The following is a 15,698-nucleotide window of genomic DNA, read 5'->3' as shown; positions in this document are numbered from 1 at the left end:
CACAAAGAGCGGTCTCATGCTGCGCACAATGAGGACCGGAGAATAGAAGAACACAAGTTAATGAAGGGTGTTACCTGGCAGCTGCTCTGCCTCGCTCTCTTTCTCTCTCTCTCTCTCTCTCTCTCTCTCTCTCTCTCTCTCTCTCTCTCTCTCTCTCTCTCTCTCTCTCTCTCTCTCTCTCTCTCTTTATTTTCTCTCCCTTTGCATCATCCCTTTCTCCAAGCCATCCTACAAATGTACAACTCTCCCTCTCTTTGCGTCACTCTCCCCATTTCCCTCCCCCACTCTCTCCCTCCCTCCCTCCCTCCCCCTCTCCCTCTTCCTTCCTATGCGGTCCCTCTTGTTGGTGTGTGTGTGTGTGTGTGTGTGTGTGTGTGTGTGTGTGTGTGTGTGTGTGGGTGTGTGTGTGTGTGTGTGTGTGTGTGTGTGTGTGTGTGTGTGTGTGTGTGTGTGTGTGTGTGTGTATGTGTGTGTGTGTGTGTGTGTGTGTGTGTGTGTGTGTGTGCATGTAAGTGCATGCTCTGGAAAACAGTAGTGAGTTAATAAGGTTTTGACTCAGAGCAGAACTCAATGAAGGAAACGTCGTTTTGGACAGAACTAGATGTGGAGTGGACCTCTGGTCTCAGATCAGAACTAGATCTGGAGTGGACCTCTGGTCTCAGATCAGAACTAGATGTGGAGTGGACCGCTCTGCTCTCTTGTCTCAGATCAGCTCTATAGAACTACATGTGGAGTGAATCTCTCTGCTCTGGTCTCAGATCAGCTCTGTAGAACTAGATGTGGAGTGAACCTCTCTGCTCTCTGGTCTCAGATCAGCTCTATAGAACTAGATGTGGAGTGAACCTCTCTGCTCTCTGGTCTCAGATCAGCTCTATAGAACTAGATGTTCAGGTTCACACTGTACTCAACGCTGGCATCTTCAACACTGATTCATGTGTTCACGAGAAGGCCTCAGCCAGAGAGCTGGGGTTCGAGGTAATCATACACACGGCAGTACAGTAAGCATATTCCTAATCCTGTGAAAACAGGGCTCAGCCTGGAAGCTTAGACCCACTGGGCTCTGCCCGGGTCGGGCCCAGAGCCACCACCAGAGCCCTGTGGTTTGAGTCCCGGCCCGGGGTGTGTTGGTCGTGTCCCGGGGCTGTGTGGGTTGTAGCCCAGTGTTTTCTGCTGAGCGACAGGAAGTGAACAGCCAGCTCATGGTCCACGCTGGATTCCGCCCAGACCCGGTCGCGGGTTTGGCTGCTGGGTCGGGTTTTCCCCGCTGCAGACGGCGGGGGTTCCTGCCCCGGTGGTGGTCCTGGTTCGACCAGTCGGGGGTTCTGGTCCTGAGCCCAGTGGGGGTTCCCCATGCAGGGTACCATTAGCCCGTTATACCTGTCGGGCTTCCTAAGTCAAGATGTCTTATAGGCGCTGTCAGCGATGTCCCCGTTGAAGCTGACTTCCTGTCCGTCTCGCGCTCCCTCTGTCCCTCCCGCTCCGCAAGTTACCATGGATACGGTTCTTCTACAGACACACGGCACCATCAGCCTGGTCCCCAGACCCTCAGTGGGGGGTCTGGGGACCAGGCCTGGAGGCTGAGTGGAGACTGCTGAGCTGGAGGCTGAATGGAGGCTGAATGGAGGCTGAGTGGAGGCTGCTGAGCTAGAGGCTGAATGGAGGCTGAGTGGAGGCTGAGTGGAGGCTGCTGAGCTAGAGGCTGAATGGAGGCTGAGTGGAGGCTGAGTGGAGGCTGCTGAGCTAGAGGCTGAATGGAGGCTGAATGGAGGCTGAGTGGAGGCTGAGTGGAGGCTGAGTGGAGAACCACGACCGGCAGGGGCGGAGCGTCTCAGTGGGAGTGTCGGAGCGTCGCAGTGGGAGGGTCGGAGCGTCGCAGGGGCCGGGTTCCACGGGGCGGGCGGCAGTTCTGAGACCCCGTTCTTGTTTGTTAAGTCAAGATGTCTTATAGGCGCTGTCAGCGATGTCCCCGTTGAAGCTGACTTCCTGTCCGTCTCGCGCTCCCTCTGTCCCTCCCGCTCCGCAAGTTACCATGGATACGGTTCTTCTACAGACACACGGCACCATCAGCCTGGTCCCCAGACCCTCAGTGGGGGGTCTGGGGACCAGGCCTGGAGGCTGAGTGGAGACTGCTGAGCTAGAGGCTGAATGGAGGCTGAATGGAGGCTGAGTGGAGGCTGCTGAGCTAGAGGCTGAATGGAGGCTGAGTGGAGGCTGAGTGGAGGCTGCTGCGCTAGAGGCTGAATGGAGGCTGAGTGGAGGCTGAGTGGAGGCTGAGTGGAGAACCACGACCGGCAGGGGCGGAACGTCTCAGTGGGAGTGTCGGAGCGTCGCAGTGGGAGGGTCGGAGCGTCGCAGGGGCCGGGTTCCACGGGGCGGGCGGCAGTTCTGAGACCCCGTTCTTGTTTGTTTGACAACAAACCCAGAGAGCATGTTCCTCTGAGTCGCTTCGAGTTTGAACGGGTTCAAACCAAAAGAAAGTGGTTCTATCGCTCTGAAAAGCATTTTGAGCGGATAAAAACAAGAAATGTTGATATTTCTGTTAATTTCAAGCGCCCGGGCTCATAGCTGCAGATCTACTCACGTTCATTCACCCTACAGACGATGGGATTCACCACTTCATACGTTGTGTTCCGTCTTTATGTTTTGGTTTCTGAGAGGTTGATGTAACTGTGCCCTGAATCCATATCCTACGATAAACATGAATACAGAGTAATGTATTTATATGAACACATATCCCAGCAGTCCTGGTCGGGTCCAGGGGAGAACATGAGAGATCAGGATGGATGAAGAATGAACCATGGGGCTAATGTAGCCACTAGCTTTAGCGCTAAGAGCCACAGAGCTCTAGTCAAACTCCTAAAGCCCAGGAGGGAGACGGGACTTATAGGGACTAGAACGACTTTGTAAGGGCTTACGGGAAAGGGGTGTGTGTCTGTGTGTGTGTGTGTGTGTGTGTGCATGTGTGTGAGTGCAGAGGTACCACTATGTGCGTTTGTGTGTGTCAGCGTAGGTTTGTCTGTGTGTGTCTCTGCATTTCTGTGTGTATGCATGTGTGTTTGTGTGAGGTTGTGTGCATCTTCATGTGTGTGTGTTTGTGTATTTGTGTCTTCATGTCTGTATTGATGTGTTTTTGTGCTGATGTGTGTGTGTGTGTGTGTGTGTGTGTGTGTGTGTGTGTGTGTGTGTGTGTGTGTGTGTGTGTGTTGATGTGTTTGTTTGTGTGTGTGTGTGTGTGTGTGTGTGTGTGTGTGTGTGTGTGTGTGTGTGTGTGTGTGTGTATTGATATATGTGTGTGTGTGTGTGTGTGTGTGTGTGTGTGTGTGTGTGTGTGTGTGTGTGTGTGTGTGTGTGTGTGTGTGTGTGCGTGTGTGTGTGTGTGTGTGTATAGATATGTGTGTGCGTGTGTATATGTATTGATGTGTGTGTGTGTGTGTGTTTGTGTCGATGTGCATGTGCGTTTTTGTGTGTATTGATGTGTGTGTGTGTGTGTGTGTCTGAGAGGTGGTAAGGCGGCTGATAGCAGTGCGAGGAATTTAAACAAAAGCTTTTTCTCTCCTCAAAACGTCCATCTCTCAGTGTGACGGCTTCTGTAAACACCATTCCAGCGTTCGCATTATAACACACCGCCACATTCCTGCACACACAAACATCGGAAACATACGTGTGTGTGCTCAGAGCACAGCGTCAGAACCTGTAAATGAAGGTGTGTGGGTTGATCAGGTCCACATTGAGGTAGATGCGTTCCATCCTGCGCCCAGAGCCCTGAAGTTCCTTGGTTTGAACCGTCAGGTTGAAGATGGTGTGTTTATGTATGTTCCTGACCTTTTGAGATGATTCAGGATCTAAACCAGCTTCTCAGAGCTAATGGCATAAATCACTGGGGGAGCTAATGCTAAGTCTGCGGCGGCTAGTGTCATACATCACAATGTTAACGCTAAGTCTGCGGCGGCTAGTGTCATACATCACAATGCTAACGCTAAGTCTGCGGCGGCTAGTGTCATACATCACAATGCTAACGCTAAGTCATCGGCGGATAGTGTTATTAATCACGGGGCTGAAGCTAACGCTAAGTCTGTGGCATGTAGTGTCATACAAAACAAATCTAATGCTAACGCTAGGTCTGTGGTGGCTAGTGTCGTACATCACGGAGCTAACGCTAAGTCTGCGGCGGCTAGTGTCATACATAACGGAGCCAAAGCTAACGTTAAGTCTGCAGCGGCTAGTGTCATCATAGATGACTGACCGAGCTAATGCTAATGTGGCGTCTAGTGTCATGCATCAAAGAGCTACTTCTAACGCTAGGTCTGTGTCGGCTAGTGTCGTACATCATGGAGCTAACGCTAAGTCTGCGGCGGCTAGTGTCATAAATAACGCTAAGTCTGCTGAGGCTAGTGTCATGCATCACGGAGCTAGCGCTAACGCTAGGTCTGCGGCGGCTAGCCGCCACAGACCTAGTGCGGTGGTCCTTTTGAGAGCGTCTGACCTTAAAAGCAGAGCTCACACGTCAGGTTTGTATATAAAATGCATACCTTGGCAGGAGGAGGGGAAGGGAATGTACCGGGTCTACCTGCGCTGAGCGAACATCCCAGATTCCAGCAAACCGTCCTCCCTTACCGCCGCCAGCACACCAGACACAAATAGCTCAGTTTTTAAATATAGTCCTCGTTTTATTAGCAGAGGCCAGATAGAACTCATCACATTGTATTTACAAAGAGAGGCAATAAATATCTTCATAATAGTCTTAAAATTACTTTGTTTACATTTGTTTAAAAAAAAGAAGGGTTGGTACATGAATCGGAGGGGATAGGAGTCCAGAGGAAAAGGAGGAGGAGGAGGAGGAGGAGGAGGAGGAGGAGGATGAGGAAGAGGACACAGCTTCCTAGGGTTCAACAGAGGCCTGTGAACTTTGACCTGTGGCTGTCTGAACTGCAACATGGGGGCTCTCTGTTTCCTGTAAGTCTCAGGTTCAAATCATCTAATGAGAAGGGAGGACATGGAGATGATGATGATGATGATGATGATGTCGAAGATGATGATGATCATCATTTAGATGACCTTGTGGACAGCAGAGATCAAAGTTCACCGAAACATCTGTCCCGTCGTTTCACATTTCCTTCATTGGACGTGAATTCGATTTAATGTCAATCTGGTTTTGGTCGAGTTCTGTCTACACACAGAGAAAGATGATGAAGATGCGGACCGGGTTTGAAGAGGAGGAGGAGGAGGTGGAAGAGGAGAAGGAGGAGGAGGAGGAGGAAGAAGAGGAGGAGAGGGGAAAGAGGAAAAGAGGGGGAGGAGAAGGAGAAGGAAGAGGAAGAGGCGGAAGGGGTGAAGGTGAAGGTTGTGAGGAGGATCAGCTGAGGAGAAGGAGATGAGGAGGTGAGGATCAGGTGAGGAGGAGGAGGAGGAGGAGCAGGGATTAAATCGTGATGTGATGAGGTTTGAAGACAGCGGAGAATATGAATCAGATCAAACACAGACCCCCCCCCCCCCCCCCCCCCCCCCCCCGCAGTGTTTAAACAAGAGCTGAGAGCGGCGCACTCGGCGGACTAGTCAAAGCATGTCGCCCTCTCGTTCAGGGACGGCTCATCGCTGCGCATTCCACCTGGCTAGCCCGCGAGCACGGCCAAGCCAGCGGCGGGCGGGAGAGAGACTATGGAGCGAGGCGGAGAGAGAGAGAGAGAGAGAGAGAGAGAGAGAGAGAGAGAGAGAGAGAGAGAGAGAGAGAGAGCAGCGACTGTCAGGTGGGCCGGGTGTCACGGCCTCGTCTCCATGGCTCCTGATTCCACTGGAAAGTATGGAGTCTGCGTCGTCAGGGGCAACGCAAACAGAAAGCAACACGGTATTCCCATAAAGGCTCGTAGGGGGGGCTGCTCAGGGTGTGGGGTCCGCACTGATGTCAGTCGCTCTCTGTCCCGAAGCGAGCCCCCCTCCCCGCTCACGTCAGCTCCAGCATCAGCACCACCCCGACACCTCAACACCACCTCAACACCACCCGTCCCGCAGTCCACAATAAAAAAATAAAACATCTTTGATTTCTCCTCCGCCTCGTCTCCGCTCCTCTCCCAGTTCCTCGTTCTATCGCAGAACAAGTAAAGTTCCTCAAACGTTTGTTTTGTGTTTTTGTGATTTTTCACCACGGGACAAAAAAAGTTTCGAGATTCTTTTTACAAAAATATTAAAACCAGAGCCGCGTTAGCATCCCCGCGGCGGCAGCGGCAGGCGGAGGCTCCGTCAGTTCCGCCGCGGGTGGAGCTTTAAGCGACGCACGCGGCGTGTTGCCTTGGTGACTGTGGTGAAGCGGAACTCCTCCAGGGGGTCCTCCTTGCCCTTGGGGTGACGCTTCATGAAGTGCACCTCCTGCTGCGTCTGCGCGGTGCGCGAGCCGTTCTTGGGCCGGCCCTTGCGGTTGAAGCCCAGGTAGCAGCCCTTGTACTTGGCCGACACCAGCGCCGTGTAGTTGTTCTCCAGGAACTCCTCCACGAACACACACTCCTGCTTACGTCCGTCTTGCTGCAGGCAGAGAGAGAGACAGAGAGAGAGAAAGAGAGAGAGAGACACTGTTAGTGACCGCCTGGTTACTGACCGCCTGGTGACTGACCGCCTGGTTACTGACCGCTTGGTTACTGCCCGCCTGGTCACTGACCGCCTGGTCATTGACCGCCTGGTTACTGAACGCCTGGTCACTGACCGCCTAGTTACTGACCACCTGGTTACTGACCCCCTGGTTACTGACCGCCTGGTTACTGACCGCTTGGTTACTGACCGCCTAGTTATTGACCGTCTGGTTATTGACCGTCTGGTTACTGACCGCCTGGTTACTGACCGCCTGGTTACTGACCGCTTGGTTCCTCCAGGGACCTCCTACTGAGGAACATGGACCTGGTTCTGTTAGAACCGCTCAGAGTACACCTAGGTACTGAACTACGGTTCTATAACAATGTACATGGGGGGAGGGAGCGACAGACAGACAGGAAGTTAGCCCAACGATGACGTCGCTGACAGCGCCTACAAGACAACTTGATGTAGGAAGCCTACGGGTAGACTGTTGACCTTCAGGTCTATAAAGTCTCCAGGTCTATGAGTTCCACCAGGCCTACGCAGTCTGTTAGTTCTACCACGTCTGCTAGGTCTGCTAACCCACGCCATACGGGACGGTTTCCATAGCGACGTGCAGGGGAGCGATGCTGTTGGTGTTATGGCGGTCTGCATCATGCGCATGTCACACAGAAAGCGGTGTGATGGTGTCATGGCAACCAGTAGCGACACAATGACTTGTCAAGTGTGAGGGCCATTGGGGAACAGGTTATGTAGCTGAGTGTGTTTCACCTGGAGAGACGCGGCCTAGCTGTCGGGAGAGGTGGCCTCACACTTTCTAACTCACACAAACACACACACAGTTACACGCACACAAACACACACTTTTACACATACACACACACACTCACACACACACACACACACACACACACAAACACACACATAAACATGCTTACACACACACACAACCACACACAAACAAACGCACAACCACACACACTGTTAGACAAACACACACAAACACACAAATATAAACATGCTTACGAACACATACACACTCGAAACACACACACGCATACATACACGCACACACGCCCAAGCACGCAGTGTCAGTGTGACAGTGTGAAAAACACACAGACACACATATATACACATACACACACACACCTGTCCAGCACGTCCCCCATACTAAGATGGATATACAAAGGGAAGCGGTTGTCGCGGTAACCACGTGTATGATGTTATACCCCCGCTGATGACAAATGTTTTAAAGCTGATGGTTTTTTATATTTACATGGTGACTTTTGCTGATCTAGATTTTTTGATAGGAGTAAACAAACAGACGAGGTCCTTAAGGAGCCGGTAGGGGTTAGTCAGTACTGAGACAGGTCATTAAGGAGCAGGTAGGGGTTAGACAGTACAGAGACAGGTCATTAAGGAGCAGGTAGGGGTTAGACAGTACAGAGACAGGTCATTAAGGAGCAGGTAGGGGTTAGACAGTACAGAGACAGGTCATTAAGGGGCAGGTAAGGGGTTAGACAGTACAGAGACAGGTCATTAAGGAACAGGTGGAGGTTAGACAGTAGAGGGCAGGTAGGGGTTATAGACAGTCACTCACCCGGCCCACTATCTTCTTCTTGTCCGTCATACAGATGTAGTGCTCGCTCTCCTTGCCCTTGATTCGGATGTGGCTGCCGAAGGTTTCCGTCTCGACCACTAGGAGCGCTGGAGGGAGAACATCGCGTTAGAGGACAGTCACGGGTTTACAACAAAACCAACAAGTTGTGGCTCTACGGTTTGTAGGAACTCTTCACCCTCCGACCGACACAAACTCAGAAACCGTTTAGAAGACAGAGAGACCGGACCCCTTCTGTGCTTTGATCAGCATCGTACACACCACGACCGGGATGAGTCTGGGGGGGGGGGGGATGAAGTGGGGGAAGAGAGGGGGTTGGAGGGGGAGAAGGGGGAGGGGGAGGAGGGTGCAGTCTGGGGGAGGAGATGGGGGAAGAGGGGGTCTGAGGGCGGGTTCCAGGGTGTCATTAATGGTCTCAGAGTTAAGATGAACCATTAGGTGAAGACACTGGTCCATTCACCGGCCCCCTGGAGGGGTAGGGGAGATACACACACACACACACACACACACACACACACACACACACACACACACACACACACACACACACACCCTCCCAGCCAGTGAGGTGTGTTGGGGGTCTGTGTTGGGGGTCTGTGTTGGGGGTCTGTGTTGGGGTCTGTGCTGGGGGTTTGTGTTGGGGAGTCTGTGTTGGGGGTCTGTGTTAGGGGTCTGTGTTGGGGTCTGTGTTGGGGATCTGTGTTGGGGGTCTGTGTTGGGGGTCTGTGTTGGGGAGTCTGTGTTGGGGTCTGTGCTGGGGGTTTGTGTTGGGGGTCTGTGTTGGGGGTCTGTGCTGGGGGTTTGTGTTGGGGAGTCTGTGTTGGGGGGTCTGTGTTGGGGGGTCTGTGTTGGGGGGTCTGTGTTGGGGGGTCTGTGTTGGGGGGTCTGTGTTGGGGGTCTGTGTTGGGGGGTCTGTGTTGGGGGGTCTGTATTGAGGGGTCTGTGTTGCGGGGTCCCTGTTGGGGGTCCCTGTTGGGGGTCCCGTGTGGGCTCCGTACCGAACTTGCCGCCGTCGTCTCCGTTGGCGTTGACCCTCTTGCCCATCACCTGGACGTGCTTCCCAGTGGTGCGGGAGTACAGCTGGTAGATCCGCACCTGCTTGCGGCTCAGGTCCTCTGGGTTCCGTGTGTGGTTCTCGATGTAGAACCGGAAGTCAGCCGAGGTCTGCTGGGACTCCTTTGGCGAGAGAGAGAGAGAGAGAGAGAGAGAGAGAGAGAGAGAGAGAGAGAGAGAGAGAGAGAGAGAGAGAGAGAGAGAGAGAGAGAGAGAGAGAGAGAGGGGGAGGTTTAAATTAGGCCTTTAACTCCAACTTATTTTAGCATCTTCTTTAAGTTAGAATGTGCAACGTCAATCTCATCCGAGAGAGAGAGAGAGAGAGAGAGAGAGAGAGAGAGAGAGAGAGAGAGAGAGAGAGAGAGAGAGAGAGAGAGAGAGAGAGAGAGTATCCAGATCTATAGCATCTAGATCTATATACCTAGGCCGGTAGAATCTAGATATCAAATACTTAGACTTGAACCATCAACATCTGCTGTACCTAGACCTGCTGCACCTAGAACTGTAGACTCTAGATATGTCACACTTAGACGTGTAGCATCTGGATCTATAGACCTAGACCTGTAGTACCTAGACCTGTTGCTCAACAAATATCTGCCCACAGGCGCTGAAGCGCACCATAAATTACATAACGGCTGTAGTAAAAAAACACACAAACACACAGACGCATAGACAGGCACGCACACTCATACAGAGACACACACACACACACACACACACACACACACACACACACACACACACACACACACACACACACACACATGCACGCAGCCACACACACAGGAAAGTGTTGTGTTAAGATCCGCTGGCCAGAATTCTGAAGTTCACCTACAAAAGGGGGGTGTTTGTGTGTGCATGTGTGTGTGTCTGTGTAGGTGTACCTTCTTGAATGTGCAGACTGAGCGTGTGCAGACTAAGCATGCTCAGAGCGTGCATGCTCAGAGTGTGCATGTGCAGACGGTTAGCATTGCTAGCTATAGGTTAGCATTGCTAGCTAGAAGTAAGCATGGTTATGTAGGGTTAGCATGCAGGGCAGTGTCAGATGTGTTTAGCTCAGAGCATCATCATGCAAACCCTTCAATGGGAAATCAACGCTGAGGGCAACGGATCCACCACTCATCGGAGACGCACGCTCTGAGCATGCTCAGAGCATACGTGCGCAGACTGAGCATGCTCAGAGCGTGCGTCTCCGATGAGTGGTGGATCCATTGCCCTCAGCGTTGATTTCCCATTGAAGGGTTTGCATGATGATGCTCTGAGCTAAACACATCTGACACTGCCCTGCATGCTAACCCTACATAACCATGCTAACTTCTAGCTAGCAATGCTCACCTCTAGCTAGCCATGTTCACCTTTATCTTACCATGCTCACCTCTAGCTAATATTGCTAACTTCTAGCTAGCTATGCTCACCTCTTGCTAATAATGCTAACCTCTAGCCAGCCATGCTGACCTCTTGCTAAACATGCTCACCTCTAGCTAAACAAGCTTACCTCTCACTAACCTTGCTACCATAAGCAAACTAAATACACCTCAGAGGAGTAGGTTTGGATGAGCAGGTAGACTCATCCAAATGTCTGTAGCATGACGTCAGCACACAGTACTACAGAACACACAGTACACACTGGGGTACTACAGAGAAACACAGTACACACTGGGGTACTACAGTACTACAGAATACACAGTTGTAGACAGTACTTCTAACTGCGTATACCTAAACGTGGACACCACCGTCCAGACCAACTCCAGTCATACAGAACCTTCTGGGTTAGTAGACACCCATAATACTCGGCCCATCAGATAGGGAGCTGCCCATATTCCTTAATGCAGGAGGTATGATATATTGCATATCCCATGTCAAGATTAGAAAAGGAACCTCCCACTGAGTGCTCCAGAGGACTACAGATATAATGGAGGCCTGGTCCTAAAGAACTACAACCCCCAGTGATACCTCACTAAATGGATGCGCACTCTCAGAGGAGATGGGAGATGTAGTTTATATGAGTCGTCAAGCGGTCAGTAGTCCTAATATCCCCTGATAAACAAACACTCAAAAAACAAATAAACAAACACCAGGTAAACAAACAATATGTAAACCGATGAACAAACACACAACAAACAGATAAGCAAACTCTACACCTCAGAGCCAAAGGACGATCAGAAAACATTCAAACCCAGCAGAGCATGGTCGACACACACACAACACAATACACAACAACACTGCAGAGCTCAGACACAACAAAACCCAACACACTACAACACACTATAGCGCTACACATTGCAACGCAACGCAAAATTCCACAACACAACAAACCACAACACACTACAACAAGCCACAACACGACAAACCCCAAGACACAAGAACACAATACACCACAACCCAACAAACCACAATACATAACAACAAAACATTCCCCAACACAGCAGAAAGCACTGCAACACAACACAACACAAAACAAAGCTCTGCAACAAAACACAACACAGCACAACACAAAGCACCGCAACACCAAACCTACCACACCACACCACACCAAACCACACCACACCACACCACACCACACCACACCACACCACACCACACCACACCACACCACAACACAACACAACCTACCACACCACAAAACAACATAACACAACATTACAAAACACCACACAACCCAAAGCACCACCTCACAACACAACATCCACACCACAACATAACAAAACACAACACAACCCAAAGCACCACCACACAACACAACGTACCACAACACAACACAACATAACAAAACACAACCCAACGCACCAACACACAACACAACCTACCACCCCACAACACACAACAACACAACATAACAAAACACAACACAAACAACATAACAAAACACAACACAACCCAGAGCACCACAACACAATACAACACAACATAACAAAACCCAAAGCACTACAACACAACCTACCACACTACAACACAACCACACACAACACAACCAGCTTTCTGGTGGATCAGGATGATCTGAGAAGCTCAAATGTTTCCCTCTTCCCTTTCGTCCCACGGTCCGAAGATGAAGATAGATCTAGTTCTAAATTATCTAGATTACACTCAGATACATCTTGTTCTAGATTATCTAGATTACACCCAGATATATCTATTACTTGATGATCTAGAATCATATTCAGATAGATCTAGTTCTAGATGATCTTGATTATACGCAGATAGATCTAGTTCTAGTTGATTCTAGATTACCCTCAGATAAATCGAGTTCTAGTTCTTCATAGATCTAGATATAGACACACAGAAAAACAGATGCATGCACTGTGCATACATTACAAATGTTATTACACAAAGTGTGCAGATCGCTATGAGGTTATAATGCTAGATTGTTTGAATTCCATAACATTGCATTTTATACAGTTCTAATTTGATTAGATACTAGATCGACGTAATTGAATAAGACAATAATATATTCTACACATTCTGATTGAATTGCATTAGAGGCCCAGGTCGATATAATAGCCAATCACTATAGGTATATATTATGTTATAGTGTATTATTGAATCAGATCCAATTAAATTTGATTATTTATACAATCATAAACCATGAATTATATATGATCACGGAGTATTTCTGAGCCCCTGCGTTGATTCGACTTAACTCTTTTTTTAAGGCCCCCAAATCATCTGCGTTTAATTTCTCCGGATAAAGAACAATTAACACTCTAATAAACCAATTAAGGCTTGGAGCCTCGCTCTCCTCAGATCAGAGCCTGACTCGTATATTATACACAGAGAATATTTCTCTCTTTACTGCAACACAAACTCATAATTTGCACAAATGTTCGCATTTTAGAGAGTATGCCAGTGTGTCTCTGGGACTAATTCATCTGCTGTTATAAACCGCTGGATTTACAGCGTGTCGTTAAACCGATCCGGGATCAATTATGGACTCAATAAAAAAACAACAACGCCGTTCTGCGCTCCGAACCGTTCTGAACCAGGCGTGCACACTCTCTCTCACACACACACACACACACACACACACACACACACACACACACACACACACACACACACACACACACACACACACACACACACACACACACACACACACACACACACACACACACGCGGCAGGTATGAGGTGTGTGTCTGTGTGTTGGGGTGGGGGGGGGGACGTACCTGGAGTTGAAAATAGAGGACCAGCAAATGTAAACACCTGAGAGAAAAGAGGGAGAACGATGGGAGAGAGGGGGAGAGATGGGGGAGAGCGGGTCATTAAGAGAACTCTACCTGGATGACGACATACCACGTTTCAGCTTCTATGGGCGCGCGGGGAACACTTACAGGTACAGGAGCCTGGACGGGATGACCGACATGGTGAGAGAGACACCTGAGAGACACCTGTCTCACAGATCACAGCCCGGGACGCGGACAGACCCGCTCCTCCAGGGCGGGCTCACACACACGGTTGAATTCCAGTGTAATGACAGATCAGCGCGGGGCGGCGGCGGTACGGGGCGCAACATCAGAAATTATCCCAAACACCCCCGGGGCAGGGGGGGGGGGGGGGGGCGGGGGGCTGGAGCCCGATGTCCCGGGACGAGGCTGCCCGACGGGGGCGATCAGTCAGAACTCAAAGATTCTCAGCAAAAATTATAAATTTGCACCCAAAAAAACCTAAAAACAAGTACAATGGACACGTCAATCACGTGGAAAGGTGGATGCACGCGCCTGTCCGCGAGAGGGACCACCGCGGACCTCTCCTCAGAGCCGCGCGTGCCTGCGGCGCATGACGACACCTGGCGACGGACGGCGCGATCTGTCAGAGCACGAGCGGCACCGGAGAGCAGCAGTGACCGGAGGAGGGTCAGAGGAGACTCTGAACCGGCTGCACTGGGTACCGGAGGGTCCGAGCAGACTCTGAACCGGCAGCAACGGGGACCGGAGGGTCCGAGCAGACTCTGAACCGGCAGCAACGGCGAACGGAGGGTCCGAACGAACTTAGAACCTGCAGCCGTCAATAAGCCTCAACCAAAGGGTTCAAAAGCAGAGGAAGGGTCCGGGACGTGGTGGCGGGAACGAAAGGTCTCGTGGTCTCAGTATCCAGGGAGCCGCGGGTCGCGTGGAGGCGCAGCAGAGGCGGCAGCTCGTGTCCCGGTGACGCAGAGCGGAGTGTGAGCGTGCGGCGGGAGGTGGGTCCCGCGAGGCTCCGGTGGGTGGAAACGAGTCGGGCGGTCCGCACCTGATAGGGCGACCCGCCCGTGAGCCGGTCGGACCCGCGGCGGCTCCGCGCGTGCACGCGCACCAGAAGCGAGGAGGAGGAGGAGGAGGAGGAGGAGGAGGCGAGCGAGGCGATCTATTCATCGTGTTGTTTTTCGAAATTAATTTTACGGCCTGTCTGACTTAATATGAAATATGAACCTGTTGATGATAAAATACACATAGAAATGAATGTAGCATTATGATGGGACATGTGATGTACATTAAATTATGAAATTATTATAATGACCCGTATTCGTGTTGTGTTATTAACTGTATTATTGTGATGGACTGTCACAGCATTCTGAATGTAAAATACGCCCCAGCATTTACCTTCAATAGGCACGTCAGCCATCAATATACTAACACACTATGATAGATTGATTATGATATCTACAGCCTACTATAGGGATTCTATCCTATAAAGGAGGTGCCTAAAATACATCAACAATGGTTGAGGATGATTTTGTAAAGGTCTGAGCATCATAGGATGCTCAGACCTCCTTTACAAAATCATCCTCAACCATTTTTTAGGTATTTTGAGGCACCATTGTCGGACCTTCAAGGAAAAGGACTGACGAGGTTCTATGTGGAAAGAGAAATGGGTCTTCTGTGTCATCCCTTTGAAGAAGCGTTTTCGAATCCAGTTAACGCCTTTAACTCTCTCTGTGCTGCGCGAAGGCGGCGGTGGTCTGCAGGTTGGACCGGATGGGATCGTCTCTCGTCACACTAATGACAAAGTTTGATTACGATATATATTTATAATGATCATGTACTATAAAGGACTGATCACCGTACTGATCACCGTACAACTCCCACTGTCTAGGGGTAGCGGGGGAGGTGACGGATGTTAAAATTGTCCGGGTTATGGGTGTAGATGAAGAAACAATTGGTGAGTGAAACAATAAAGGAATGACAACAGCAACGGATAAGGTTGAACATAGGTTTAATGGGGTGACTGATCACAAAACACAAAAGTAACATACGACCAAACCAGCGGGCCTTGGGACTTGAGTGTTGCCAAAGAAAGGAACCAAATAAAACAAGCTAAGCTAACAGCTAACACAGCAGACCACATGTCCGCTAACCTAACTAAACTAAGCCAAAAGTACAGCGGGTATCAACACTCCTAGCCTAGTGTTACTAAACAAAGTAGAGCACTACGTGTAAATGTATTGAGGCCTCTTTCTTACCTGTCCCAAGGCTGCAAGGTAACCACAAAGAC

The 15,698-nt window shown here is 50.4% G+C and overlaps 1 protein-coding gene across 1 annotated transcript; it reads right to left on the bottom strand.

The window, feature by feature from the left end:
* Nucleotides 1–5,514: 5,514 nt before the first annotated feature.
* On the bottom strand, nucleotides 5,515–13,748 carry fgf24 (fibroblast growth factor 24). The gene is made up of 5 exons (XM_030369298.1): nucleotides 13,559–13,748; nucleotides 13,394–13,430; nucleotides 9,175–9,352; nucleotides 8,159–8,265; nucleotides 5,515–6,513 (listed from the first exon to the last, which is right to left on the bottom strand). The coding sequence occupies exons 1-5, from the start codon at nucleotides 13,588–13,590 to the stop codon at nucleotides 6,235–6,237; spliced, it is 633 nt and encodes a 210-aa protein (XP_030225158.1). The 5' UTR covers nucleotides 13,591–13,748; the 3' UTR covers nucleotides 5,515–6,234.
* Between the last annotated feature and the right edge of the window lie 1,950 nt (nucleotides 13,749–15,698).

The sequence above is a fragment of the Gadus morhua genome, chromosome 10, assembly GCF_902167405.1.
Source record: "Gadus morhua chromosome 10, gadMor3.0, whole genome shotgun sequence".
NCBI classification, from domain to species: domain Eukaryota; kingdom Metazoa; phylum Chordata; class Actinopteri; order Gadiformes; family Gadidae; genus Gadus; species Gadus morhua.
This window is presented reverse-complemented; position numbering and strand designations above follow the sequence as displayed.